At 40.7% G+C, this 12,323-nt stretch overlaps 1 protein-coding gene across 9 annotated transcripts in view; it reads left to right on the top strand.

Moving 5' to 3' along the window:
* Positions 1–9,327, top strand: part of Elf2 (E74 like ETS transcription factor 2) — an 81,453-nt gene extending 72,126 nt beyond the window's left edge. For all 9 annotated transcript variants that reach the window (XM_021631048.2, XM_021631050.2, XM_060378290.1 and 6 more), the window contains 4 exons: positions 2,586–2,672; positions 4,917–5,109; positions 6,708–7,058; positions 7,551–9,327. In XM_021631048.2, the coding sequence (XP_021486723.1) occupies positions 2,586–2,672; positions 4,917–5,109; positions 6,708–7,058; positions 7,551–8,172 (1,253 nt within the window). In that variant the 3' untranslated portion in view covers positions 8,173–9,327. The remainder of the gene's footprint in view (positions 1–2,585; positions 2,673–4,916; positions 5,110–6,707; positions 7,059–7,550) is intronic.
* The last annotated feature ends 2,996 nt before the right edge of the window (positions 9,328–12,323 follow it).

Here is a 12,323-nt window from a genome sequence, read left to right as displayed (position 1 = left end):
TGGCCAACTATTCTGGGCATAGGGTGGGTCTACCCTGGACTAATTGATATAAGGTGGGCAGATTGTTGAAGAAGGTGAAGTTGGAGGTTTACGAGGACTATGAATCTCTCTGTTTCTCTCTTGGTTTTTCGAGGCGGGTTTCTCTGTGTAGCTTTGGGTGTCCTGGATTCACTTTGTGTACTAGGCTGCGCTTGAACTCAGAGATCCACCTGCAGGCATGTGCCACCATGCCCAGCTGTAAATCTTTTTCTTTCAAGCCAAATACTTCCTTTTATTTTTTTCTTTCTTCCTCCTCTTGACCTCAGGCCCTTCTTTCCTTTCCTACTTTTCCTCTCCTCTCCCCTGTGCTACTACCTTCTTATACTGTTTTCTTATCTTCCTTCCTCTGCCTTCCCTTTCCTTCCCCAGACATCCAGTAAAAGTCCACCTGCCTTTGCCTTCCAAGTGCTGGGATTAAAAGTCTGATTTTTTTTTCTTTAGAGAAAAAGAAGGGGTGGAAACTGAATAGATAGCCTAGAAGTTAAGAGCACTGGTTGGTCTTCCAGATTCTATTCCTAGCACCCACGTGACTGTTCACAGCTGCCTGTAAATATAGTCCAGGGATCTGAAGAACAACTGCCTTTAAGTCCAGTTTCATGGGGTTTGATGCCCTCTTCTGGGCACCAGGCATGAAAAGTGGTCCAGAGACATAATGTGCAAGTACAACAATTGTACATGTTAAACACAAAAACACAAACATCTAAGCTCTAGGACATCAGTCCCTTTCACTATACTCATAATGGCTATCATCAAGAGAACAGAGTGGACATGGTGCTCATGCCTGTGATCCTAGAACAAAGGAGGCTAAGACAGGACCGTTGAAAGCTGAGTTGCCAGGCCAGCCTGAGATGCAGTTTAAGACCCTATTTAAAAAAATAAAATAAAAAAACAAGCTGGGCAGTGGTGGCACATTTCAGCACTCAGGAGACTCCAGGTTTTCATCTAGTCTGGTCTACATAGTAAGTTTCAAGACAGCCAGGGCTACATAGACCTTGCCTTGAAAAACACGGGAAAAAAGACCGGGGCTGGTGAGATGGCTTAGCATGTAAAGGGGCTGACTTGCCGACAAGTCCCACGACCCGAGTTCAGTCCCTGGAGTCCGCGTGGTAGTTGGGAAGAACTGGCTCTTACACATTGCTCTCTGGTGTCCACATGTTAATGCTGTCTGGGAGGCAAAGCCAGAATGCTATTATCTAGTGGTTTTGTGACTATTACATTTGAAACCTACGATCCTTAATTTCTTAAAGTTACTTTTAATTGCGATGTGTGCCCGCCATGGTGCATATACGGAGAGCAGAGGGAAACAGAGTTGGTTCCCTTCTATCTCTAAGTTAATTCTGGGGATTAGGCTCAGGGTGTTGTGCTTGCACATACAGCCATGCCACCTTGCCAGCACCCTAACCTTGTTTGTTCTGAGGAGCACTGTAACTCCTTTTATACACTCCCTTGCTAGTCTGTCTTTGCCACATGGCAGAGGTAACAGACAGATGAGAATGTCATGGGCATTTATTTGACATAATCACCGGAAAAAGTATGTTGTGTCATTATATTTTATTTTTTTAAACCTACAGTGTATCTGCAAGTTGACAAGGGGAAATTTAAACACTTTTGCTTAAAATTCTGATGAACTGTCTGGCTCACAATGTAAGCAAAGGTTTCCTTTGTTCATTTGAGCTTAAAGGACTTCAGAGGGTCAGACCCTCTGCAGTCTATAGGTGAAATTGCTATTCACTGGGGGATGAAAGGGAGAGTATGATCAAAGTGTATTCTATGCATGTGTGGAGTTCAAGAAGTAATAAAAGTATTGTATTAAAAACCTTGATGGTCTGGTATGGTGGCACACATGTTTATTCCCAGCACTTAGGAGGCAGAGGCAGAGGCAGAGGCAGAGGCAGGAGGATCTCTGTGAGTGCAAGGCTAGCCTGGTTTACATAGTGAGCTCCAGGACATCAGTGCAAAGATTTAGCAGATTGAGGCTGTCTCTGGCCATATAATACAAGTTATAGAAGTTCCTGACTTACTTTGTACAGTCAAATGTCTACCAACTGTTTATTTAAATTTTCAGAAGTGTTTAATGCTCTTTCAAGCAACTTTCATATTCTCTAAGTCTTGTTGGGTGAGGGAAAGGTGCTCCGTGTATTCTAGGCAAATGCTCTACCACTGAGCTACACCTCCAGCAGCACTGAGTAGGCTAGCTTATAAACTCACTATGTGGTACATACTGATTTCAGCCTTCCTTCTTAGGTTTTCATAGGTGTGTATCACCACACCTCCTTGGCGCTGAGTGGTTTTTTTTTTTGTTTGTTTGTTTGTTTTGAAACAAGGTTTTTCTGTGTAGCCTTGACTGTCCTAGACTTGCTTTGTAGACCAGGCTGGCCTTGAACTCATAGAGATCCTCCTGTCTCTGCTTCCCTGAGTGCTAGGATTACAGGTGTGTGCCAGCATGCCCAGCTGGCACTGAATATTTTAATGTGCACATTAGTGTTTAGCTTAGAGTCTAATTATTTCTGTTTTCAGCTTGTGATTTCTTTATCTTATTTTTTCAGTTGGCCGCAAACCAAAGACCCAGCAGTCACCAGTTTCCAATGGGTCTCCTGAGTTAGGAATCAAGAAGAAGGCCAGAGAAGGAAAAGGTAATTTTTGGAGGGTCATTTTGGAAGTGAAATTCCCACCTTCTTTTTTTGTTTGGTTTTTAAATGACATTTTTGCAGTTGTAAGAAAGATGTGCATATGGTAGTACTGTCTCTCAGTATTTCTTAATCAGGGGTGGACCAGCATTATGGAGAGTTTTTATCAAATAGCTATGCCTCAAATAGATTGAATAGTCATATTTGGTTATGTCCATAGGGCAGTGCAAACCGTTGTTTTTAGGGACCATGTTTTAGAGGACATTTGTATATTGCACTTTTCCTCACATTTAGCCACTTTCATAGAAGAGACTGTACTCATTCATTTATTTGTGTGGCTGTGGAGGCAAGGTAACAGTCTGAGAGCAGCAGCTCTGTTCTGTTCAGGCTTAGGGATTGAGCTCAGGTCATCAGTCTTGGCAACAGGGTCTGTTACTTAAGCTACCTCTGTGTATATGGCTTATGTACCTCGGGTATATATTTTTCTGTTTTTCAAGACAGGGTTTCTCTGTGTATCTGTGGCTGTCCTAGAACTTGCTCTGTAGACCAGGCAGGCCTCAAACTCAAGAGATTTGCCTGCTTCTGCCTTCTGAGAGCTAGGATCATAGGCATGTGCCACTACTGCCTGGCTGATTTCTTTCTTTCTTTCTTTCTTTCTTTCTTTCTTTCTTTCTTTCTTTCTTTCTTCCTTCCTTCCTTCCTTCCTTCCTTCCTTCCTTCCTTCCTTCCTTCCTTCCCTTCCTTCCCTTCCTTCCCTTCCTTCCCTTCCTTTCTTTCCTTTCTTCCTTTTCTTTCTTTTCTTTCATTTGTTTCTTAAAGATCTCCTGGAATTGGAGTTACAGGCAGTTCTGAGAGCTGGGAACTGATCCTCTACCAAAGGCCCTCTGCAAAATAAGTCAGTGTTCTTAACCACTCAGCCATCTCTTTAGCCTCAAGTGTAGATATTTTGTTTGGCAGAAATATTTTAGTATTTTCTCATTTTTGATATTTTTAGCTCTATGATCTAGGACTAACATAGTTATATTTTATAAATATGTTCAGTAGTTCATCTTCCTACTTTTGTTCCATTTAGGAACTCATATCTTAAGAGCTGGAGCATAAATAAGCATGTCTAATTGACCTATACATTTATATTGAAGTGATTTATGATTTGATCTGTTATGTTCTGTGTATATTTTGTAGAAAAGATGGGACATTTTAACAGATCTGGCAAAGAAGGCAGTAATTTATGTGATAGTCTACATTCACTTGTATAAGAGTTTCTCAAGGGTTGGGGCAGCATGCAAACAGTACCCCACAGTTCAGACCTACTGGTTAATCAAAGAAATTTTTTCTTACAAAAAGATCCTGATTGATGTACCAATCATTATGGCACATACCTACTATGCCAGCACTGGCGAGTTAGAGGTTAGACCATTAGAAGTCCAAGGCCAGCCTAGGCTATGAAACCCTGCCTCACCACTAATGACAACACAGCTGGTTAGTGAATTTAAGCTCCCAGAATAATGACTCATGTGACTCAAAGTAATATTTTACACATGTTTAGGCCATATAGCTAGTCTCTTTTCTGACTAGCTCATAACTTAAAATAACCCATTTTACTAACGTATATTTTGTCATGTGCCTAGTTACCTGTACACAGGTACTATCCGTCTGTCCTCATATCTTGCTGGCTGAATATCATGTACCTGGTTCTATCCCAGAATTCTTTCTGCCTGTCGGTTATCCTACCTCCTATTTCCATCCTGAGCTATAGCCATCAGAGTTATTATTGACAGGTGAAGTTTTTATACTGACACAAGATACTCTTTCAACATGTACCAGTTATTTTATTCAGAGTTCAAATATGTCTAAATTAAGAAATTTGATTTTGTTAAATTAAGATGAGCATTGTATTGTACTGAGCTTTGTACCACTGCCATTACTGACACTGAAGCCTTGGGTACAGGACATAGGACAGTATAGAATTTAAGGCCTCTATCAGCTTTCTTTTGGAAAAGCATACATCTTAAGAATAGGCATAGCATACACTGTTAATCCCAGCTCTCGGGAGGCAGACCAGGCCAGGCTGGTCGACAAAGCAAGTTTCAGGTGTGGCAAGGCTGCATTAGTGAGACCTTATCTTAAAAAAGAAGTAGCAAATAAGTATATTTAGGATTTTTTTTCTTGTAAATACAAATATTTTATTTGAAAATCATGTTAATGAATTTCAAATTAATGCCTGTCATTGTTTTTGCTTTGTTTATAAAGGAAACACAACCTATCTGTGGGAGTTTCTTCTAGATTTGCTTCAAGATAAAAATACCTGTCCCAGGTATATTAAATGGACTCAGCGAGAAAAAGGCATATTCAAACTTGTGGACTCAAAGGCTGTCTCGAAGCTTTGGGGCAAGCATAAGAACAAGCCAGACATGAACTATGAAACTATGGGGCGAGCTTTGAGGTGAGAATGAACATGGGCCTTTAAAACATGGGTTTTAAGTAGAACTTAAATGTCTCTTCAAGATTGTTAATTGTTTGAAGAAAAACTTGAAAAAATAAATCCCTTGATGTAACTTAAAATTTTGGTGAAGAGTTTAGAAGAATTTCTTAGATTTGGAAATAGATAGGGAAAGAGAAGTTTGGTCTACATACCTAATATTTCAACATTGGAAAATCCATATTTATAGGAAATGTGATTCTCCATTTACAACTGTTCCAGAATAGAAATTGTTATATTGTAGGCCATTTAAAAATTTAAGCCCTGACTTGGCTGTAGTGTCACATGCCTTGTAATCAATCATAGTATTTGGGAATTGAGGATAGGAGGATAAGGAGTTCAAAGTCATCCTCCTTAACATATTAAGTTGAAGCCAGCCTGGGCTACAATGAGATCCTGTAAGAACCCGAAATGAAATATATTTTCCAAAGTTTATTTCCTCTTAGATCCTGTGAATGTTGTGATTTTTATCTGGAAAATGAAAAAAAAAATGTTGGGTTTGAGAAATCTATTAAATCCCAATGTACACATTATAGTGTGTGTGTGTGTGTGTGTGTGTGTGTGTGTGTGTGTGTGTGTATACATATTTGAGACAGCTCTTCCAGGCTGGCCTGGAGCTTATATAGACAAGCTGGCTTTAAACTTGCATCAGTTTGCCTATTTCTGCTTCCCAATGCTGGGATTTCAGGCATAAGCCACGTGGTACTTTATGTGACAGTGTTCACATATTCCACAGACTGCATCTCTACTACACATGGCCAAGGTGATTATTCCATAAAGTCAGATTGGTTTTATAACAAATTAGAGTTCCTTGTATTATCAATAAAGTATTATTATTATTTAGGTTAAGCTTTTCTTAAGAGAGAGAAGACGGTGTGCATGGTGACTCATGCTGTGACTTCTTCACTTGGGAGGTGGAGGGAGGAGGATCATCTAGAGTCAGAAGCTAGTCTGATCTCTCTAGAAAGAGGCAGTGGTGAGCTGGGTAGATAGCTGGGCAGTAGAGCACTTTTCTCTCAGTAAGGAGTTTGTTTCTAGGTTCAGTTCTCGGTGCTACAACTTTTTTGTACATGTCAGGCTTACAGAGCTGTATTAGCTACTTGTCATTGATGTTACAAAAGCTGTGTAAGGAAGCGTGGAGAACTCACAGTGGTAGGACTCATATCACATGCCTAGTCAGACAACAGAGATAAATGCTGCTACTTAGCTTGCCTTTTCCTTTTTATTTGGTTTGAGACTCCAGGTCATAGGGCACTGCTGCCCACAGTTATGTTGGGTCTTCCCACTTTGATTACCCGAATCTAGACAAACCCAGAGAATTATCTCCTAAGTGCCCCTAGATCTGTCAAATTGACAGTCAATATTAACCACCCAGGATCCTGTGGTATGACATACCAACTTCATCTCTACAACAGATCTGTAATCTTACGAGTAGTTCAAGTGGAAGGAACTCTCATCTACAGGAATAAGTAATAAAAGTTTCTGTCAGCTGTGTGCTGTGTGAGGTTTTCCTGGGGAAGGCGACGGTACAGTTGATTAATTTAGTCATTTTTCCTTGACAGGTACTACTACCAAAGGGGAATTCTTGCAAAGGTTGAAGGACAGAGGCTTGTCTATCAGTTCAAGGATATGCCCAAAAACATAGTGGTCATTGATGATGACAAAAGTGAGACCTGCAGTGAAGACTTGGCCGCAGCTACTGATGAAAAATCATTAGAACGAGTGTCACTGTCTGCAGAAAGTCTCCTTAAAGCGGCAACTTCTGTCCGTGGTGGGAAAAACTCATCTCCTGTGAACTGCTCCAGAGCAGAGAAGGGTGTGGCTAGAGTTATGAACATCACTTCCCCTGCTCACGATGCTTCATCCAGGTCTCCCACCAGCACAGCATCGGTGTCCACAGCAGCAGCTCCAAGGTGAGGAAGAGAGTATTAACTGTAGCATAGTGTTTTGTGTTTTAAATGCTCCTTGGAACAAAGGAACAGTCCTTGTTTAATCTATATTAGCCAACACTATATGAACACTTTAAAAAGTTGCTGGGTCTTTTAAAATATACTTTTGGCTGTATATAGTGGAATTCACCTATAGTCCTAAATACTGTGGAGGTTGAGGCAGGAGAATCACAAGCTCAAGGCCTGCCTGTGCTTGAGTGAGTTTTAAGCTAGCAGTGAGTTAGCAAGGCCTTGTCTCAGAAAGCTGGGGATGTAGCTCAATGGTAGAAAACCTTGTTAGCATGCAGGAGACCTTAGGCCCAATCCCCAAGAGGGAGTGAGAGATTTTTTTTTTCTTTCTTCTAAACTTCATTGGGAGCACTGGTTTTATGCTTTTGGATTTGTATTTACTTTTAAACAGGCAATTCATTTTCCAACTTAGTATGAAATATGACCAGCTTGTTTTTAATCCATCAGGACAGTTCGTGTGGCAATGCAAGTTCCTGTGGTAATGACATCACTGGGTCAAAAGATTTCAACTGTGGCAGTTCAGTCAGTCAACGCTGGCACACCATTAATAACCAGCACCAGTCCAGCTACAGCCAGCTCTCCAAAAGTGGTCATCCAGACAGTCCCAACTGTGATGCCTGCCTCCACTGAAAATGGAGACAGAATCACCATGCAGCCTGCCAAGATTATCACCATCCCTGCTACACAGCTTGCACAGTGTCAACTGCAGACAAAGTCAAATCTGACTGGATCAGGAAGCATTAACATTGTTGGAACCCCACTGGCTGTGAGAGCCCTTACCCCTGTTTCCATAGCCCATGGTACCCCTGTAATGAGACTATCTGTGCCTGCTCAGCAGGCTTCTGGCCAGACTCCTCCTCCTCGAGTTATCAGTGCGGTCATAAAAGGGCCAGAGGTTAAATCAGAAGCCAAAAAGCAGGAACATGATGTGAAAACATTGCAGCTGGTAGAGGAAAAGGGGGCAGACGGGAACAAGACGGTAACCCACGTAGTGGTTGTCAGTGCGCCTTCTGCTATTGCCCTGCCTGTGACTATGAAAACTGAAGGGCTAGTGACATGTGAGAAATAGATAAGCTCCGCCAGGGACTTCAGACTTAAGTGTTGTACTGGCAGACATTTTGCAAGGGAAGTCATCAAGAAAAGTCAGGAGGACTGTAAACAACTAACTGTGCATATAAGAAAGCAATCAGACTTACTGGAAACAAATTACCTATCCCATGTTTCAGTGGGAAGTGAACTACACATGGAGATGCTGACAGAAAACTGCCTCTTAAAGTAGAAACAACTGAACCCTCAATAAGAAAAGAGACTGAAAGGGACCAAGTGGCTCACTACAATGTCAAGTTACACTAAGAGTTGGAACACTAACACCTGTAAGAGGTTACATAGTTTTCAGTGGGGCGGGGTTTGGGATGGGTGATCTCATTGTTACATATAGCAATTTTTGATGCATTTTATATGCATACCAGCATATTATTACTGTGTTCGCACAGTATTCACTTAACTGGTGCTATGTGAAGACTCTGCTAATATAGGTATTCTAGAATGTGAACTGAGTGGATCCAAAAGCTTCAAGAGGATAGCAAAAAGATCTAGTGCGCTTTTTATGTTGGTTTTGTTTTATTTTTTGATTTTGAATATATATATATACATATATATATATATATCATATAGCTTCAGCCGTTTTAAAACAAAGGCCTTAGACTAATTTTCAGTTTTCTTTCTTGAAATAAGCTAAAGGCTTGTTTGTGTAAAGCTTTTTTTATTAAAAGAAAAATTTTAAAAATCTTGTACCTAGCACAGTATTGTTATAGAATTTACATGTAACATTTTCTATGGTAGTTTAAGTCTGTCGGTTTCTTAATTGTGAGGAAGTAACAGTTGGCTCTGGCCCTTTACTGTAACATGCCTGCGCCGCTCAAGCCAGCCCTGCGGTCTGCACAGACACGTCGGCATCAGTCCTCCTATCAGTTGACATTCAAGCTCAGCATGAACTGCCAGGTAGCTCTAATACCTGGTGCTTGTTTCCTTTCTCATTCTTTTTCCTTCTTTTGTCCCTTTTTTCTTTTTCTTTTTTAGTTGACGTTTAAGAGGGAAAGTACCAGTGTTCAGATTTGAACTATAATAGTTTGTATATTCAACATTTGAAGTATATTCTATTTTGTTGTACTCTTGTTTCAAAGTGTATTCAAGTAGGTTTTCTGAAATATAGAAGTGAAATTTATCTTGTGGTTTTGGTCTCTGGTATTTTCACAATGCTTAAAAGCCAGTACAGGGTGTCGTTTTAGTTAAGCAATAGAAGTCCAGTGTTTTGTTAATTACTACATGAAGAAATGCTTTTCTGGTTTTGCCTCATATAAATATTTGGCAACTATCTGCACATATCCATTTTCCTTATAATTGTAGTCACATACTTAACAAATACAGTGCTCTAGTTGACCACGCCTATGTAGACTTATGTACTGAAGCACTTTGAGCACTGGTGGTGGGTTGCTTGCCTGGCATGTGCAAGCCCCGGGGTTTGTCCTGGCACTTCACAAACACAGAGTCACTCAGTCAGACTATTTGTTTCTCCATCAGATCCTTTCTAGAAAACTAGCCTTTACAGATGAAGACTGGGGTACCAGAGAATCACACAAATTTCTTTAGCGTCACATCCTCTCCATCTTTTAAGATTTTTTTTTTCACAGTGAAGAAGTTGTCTGTCTTTTTAGAAATTTAGATGAATTGTTTAATATTTTGGGGGCTTTGTATGTTTAACACAATGCTACTTATAGCAGCAAAGATTTTTTATAAAAGTTTCCTTTCTAACCTTTTTTAAAAAACTAAATTGATTTAAAAAATTATGTGTATGGGTGTTTTGTCTGCATGTATGGCTGTGTACACCTGTGTTCTGGTGCCCAAGAAAGCCAAAAGAGGGTGTCAGATCTACTGCAACTGGAGTTACACATGGTTGTGGGCTGCCCTTTGTGTTTTTGACCTGGTCTTCTGGAAGAACAGCCAACACTCTTTCTTAACTGCTAAACTATCTCTCTGGGTCACATCCCTTTTCTAATGGTACCGTTCCATAAACTTAATCTAATATTGCTTTTAAAAATATGAGTCTACATTGATTTGATTCTTACCCCTTTTGATAGGAGTAATCTGCCTCTTAAAACAGTTCCTAAATATTTCATCTTTCCAAATCAATACTGTGCAGTTACCTTTTGGTCAAGTCCTCCCTAAAACTCCTTTTTCCGAAGGCTATACATGCCCAGACCTTTTGAGTCCTGAGCCACACAGAGCATATACAAATCTTGGTTACCTTTGTTAACAATAGTCTTAACAGCTAAAGGTGCTAAGTTTTAAGAAGGTACTACTTTCTTCTCTGTTCAAGTAGTTGGTTTGAATTCTTTTTTAAAAGCAACAGAAAAAGTTTCAAATAAATGCCTTAAACCTGAACTTGGAATAAATTCAGTGAGTGTAGTGTGTCCAGCATTTTTGGAGAAAAGCCGTAAGATCGTGGCTTGATGCCTTTTCCAGCCTTTCTGGGCCTCTGCACTGTGGTTAACAGTCTGTGTTGACTCCTCAGGTGACTTTCCAATAGCAGCTCCAGCCTTCTCACCAGATGACCTTGTACATCTACAGAGACCCCTTGGCTGGACCCTTTGCTACAGAGGATCTCACTTCAGCAACCATGCTTGTCTCAAGAAGGAGGTGCCTCCTATTCATCTCTTTCCTTCACAAACCCTTGGCCCAATAGTGAAGGGACAGTCATTTAGTATTGTTTCTCCATCAGACCATTTATTTCTCAAAGGGGAGCCTGCAGTGCTCATTGAAGTTCACCAATATCCCAGTTTTGAAATCAAACACAATGTGAAAAAACAAAAGTTAGTGTGTATATATGCATGGAGATCAGACGAGGACAAACGTTCAGAAGGCAGTTTCTCTCAAGTCATGAGGTTTAGTTTTAAGTACTTTTCTCAACAGCCTCATAAAATTTTTATATTTTACTTCTATGTACCTGCATGTATGACTGTGTACCACATGTGTGAGGTACCTGTGGAGGTCAGGAGCCCCTGGAACTGGAGTTAAAAGTTTTAAGCTGCCATGTAGGTGCTGGGAATCAAACCTGGGTCCTCTCAAGAACAGCAAGTGCTCTTATCCTGTGAGCGGTTTCTCCAGCCCCTTACTTTCAGCCTCCTCTCTCCCATCTTGTGTCTTAGTTTGCCTCTGGCTAATTCTCAGATCTGTGTTTTTTTTACTTCCAACAAAAGCTTTCTCTGTAGAGCTTATCAGTGTTGTAAGAATGAAAGGTGTTAGATGTGTGCCACACAAGCAGACACTGCTAAATGTTTATTACCATGAGTTCATTTATAAGAGCTGTTCTTCAGAGAGTTGAGCAGGTCTTTTCCTACTAAATACTTGTCTGGACTAGATTTAAGTGTTAGATCATCCTATCTAAATGCCATATCACAGCTATTCCTGAGTGCTGGATTAAACTGTTCCCTCGTACTAACAGCCCATAACTCTGTCAGGGATCTCTAGGCTGTTTCAGATATCCTTAGTCATGCTATCATAGCTAGCCATTCTCCCAGTCCTATAGATGGCGTCTTCTGCACACTGGCTTTTCCTCCAATAAGGTCTAGCTATCTGTGTAGTCCAGGTTGTCAGAAAATTCATCATCCCCTGCCTCAGCCTCTGGAATGCTGAGATTTCAGAAAGCTAGAGTTCAGGGTAGCCTAGGTGTGTCAAAAGCCAACAAAAAATAAAAGTGGATTTCATTATACCATTGTGATTGCTTTAAATTCAATAGTATCTTGCCCACCTGCCTGTTCCTTTGGTAGTGTCCCAAAGGACACTACCCAGGCACACATTTTCTTGAGATATCCTATTTATGGCATCTCCACCTCATTTTTTAGTTTTCTTACTGGACAGGAGTTAAGAAACATCAAAACAAGCCGAGCCAGGCATTTCTTTAATCCCAGCATGTGGGAGGCAGGGGCAGGTGGAGTTCTGAGCGCAAGGTAGTCTTGTGTATCAGTTGAGTCTAGGACAGCCAGGGCTACACAGGGCTACCCTGTGTGGAAAAATAAAAAGCAACATCAAAACAAAAAATTCCAAAATGGTCTTGGAGGCCTTATTCAGGTGGAGCAAGGTCTTGGAGGCTGGGCACTGCAAAGTACAATGAGGCTTGTTGGGAAGGAGAGCTAGAACACATCTCTTAGAGAATCAGCACTG

The sequence above is a fragment of the Meriones unguiculatus genome, chromosome 2, assembly GCF_030254825.1.
Source record: "Meriones unguiculatus strain TT.TT164.6M chromosome 2, Bangor_MerUng_6.1, whole genome shotgun sequence".
Taxonomy (NCBI): Eukaryota; Metazoa; Chordata; class Mammalia; order Rodentia; family Muridae; genus Meriones; species Meriones unguiculatus.
Note: the sequence above shows the minus strand (reverse complement) of the source record. Positions and strands in the feature narration are given on the sequence as shown.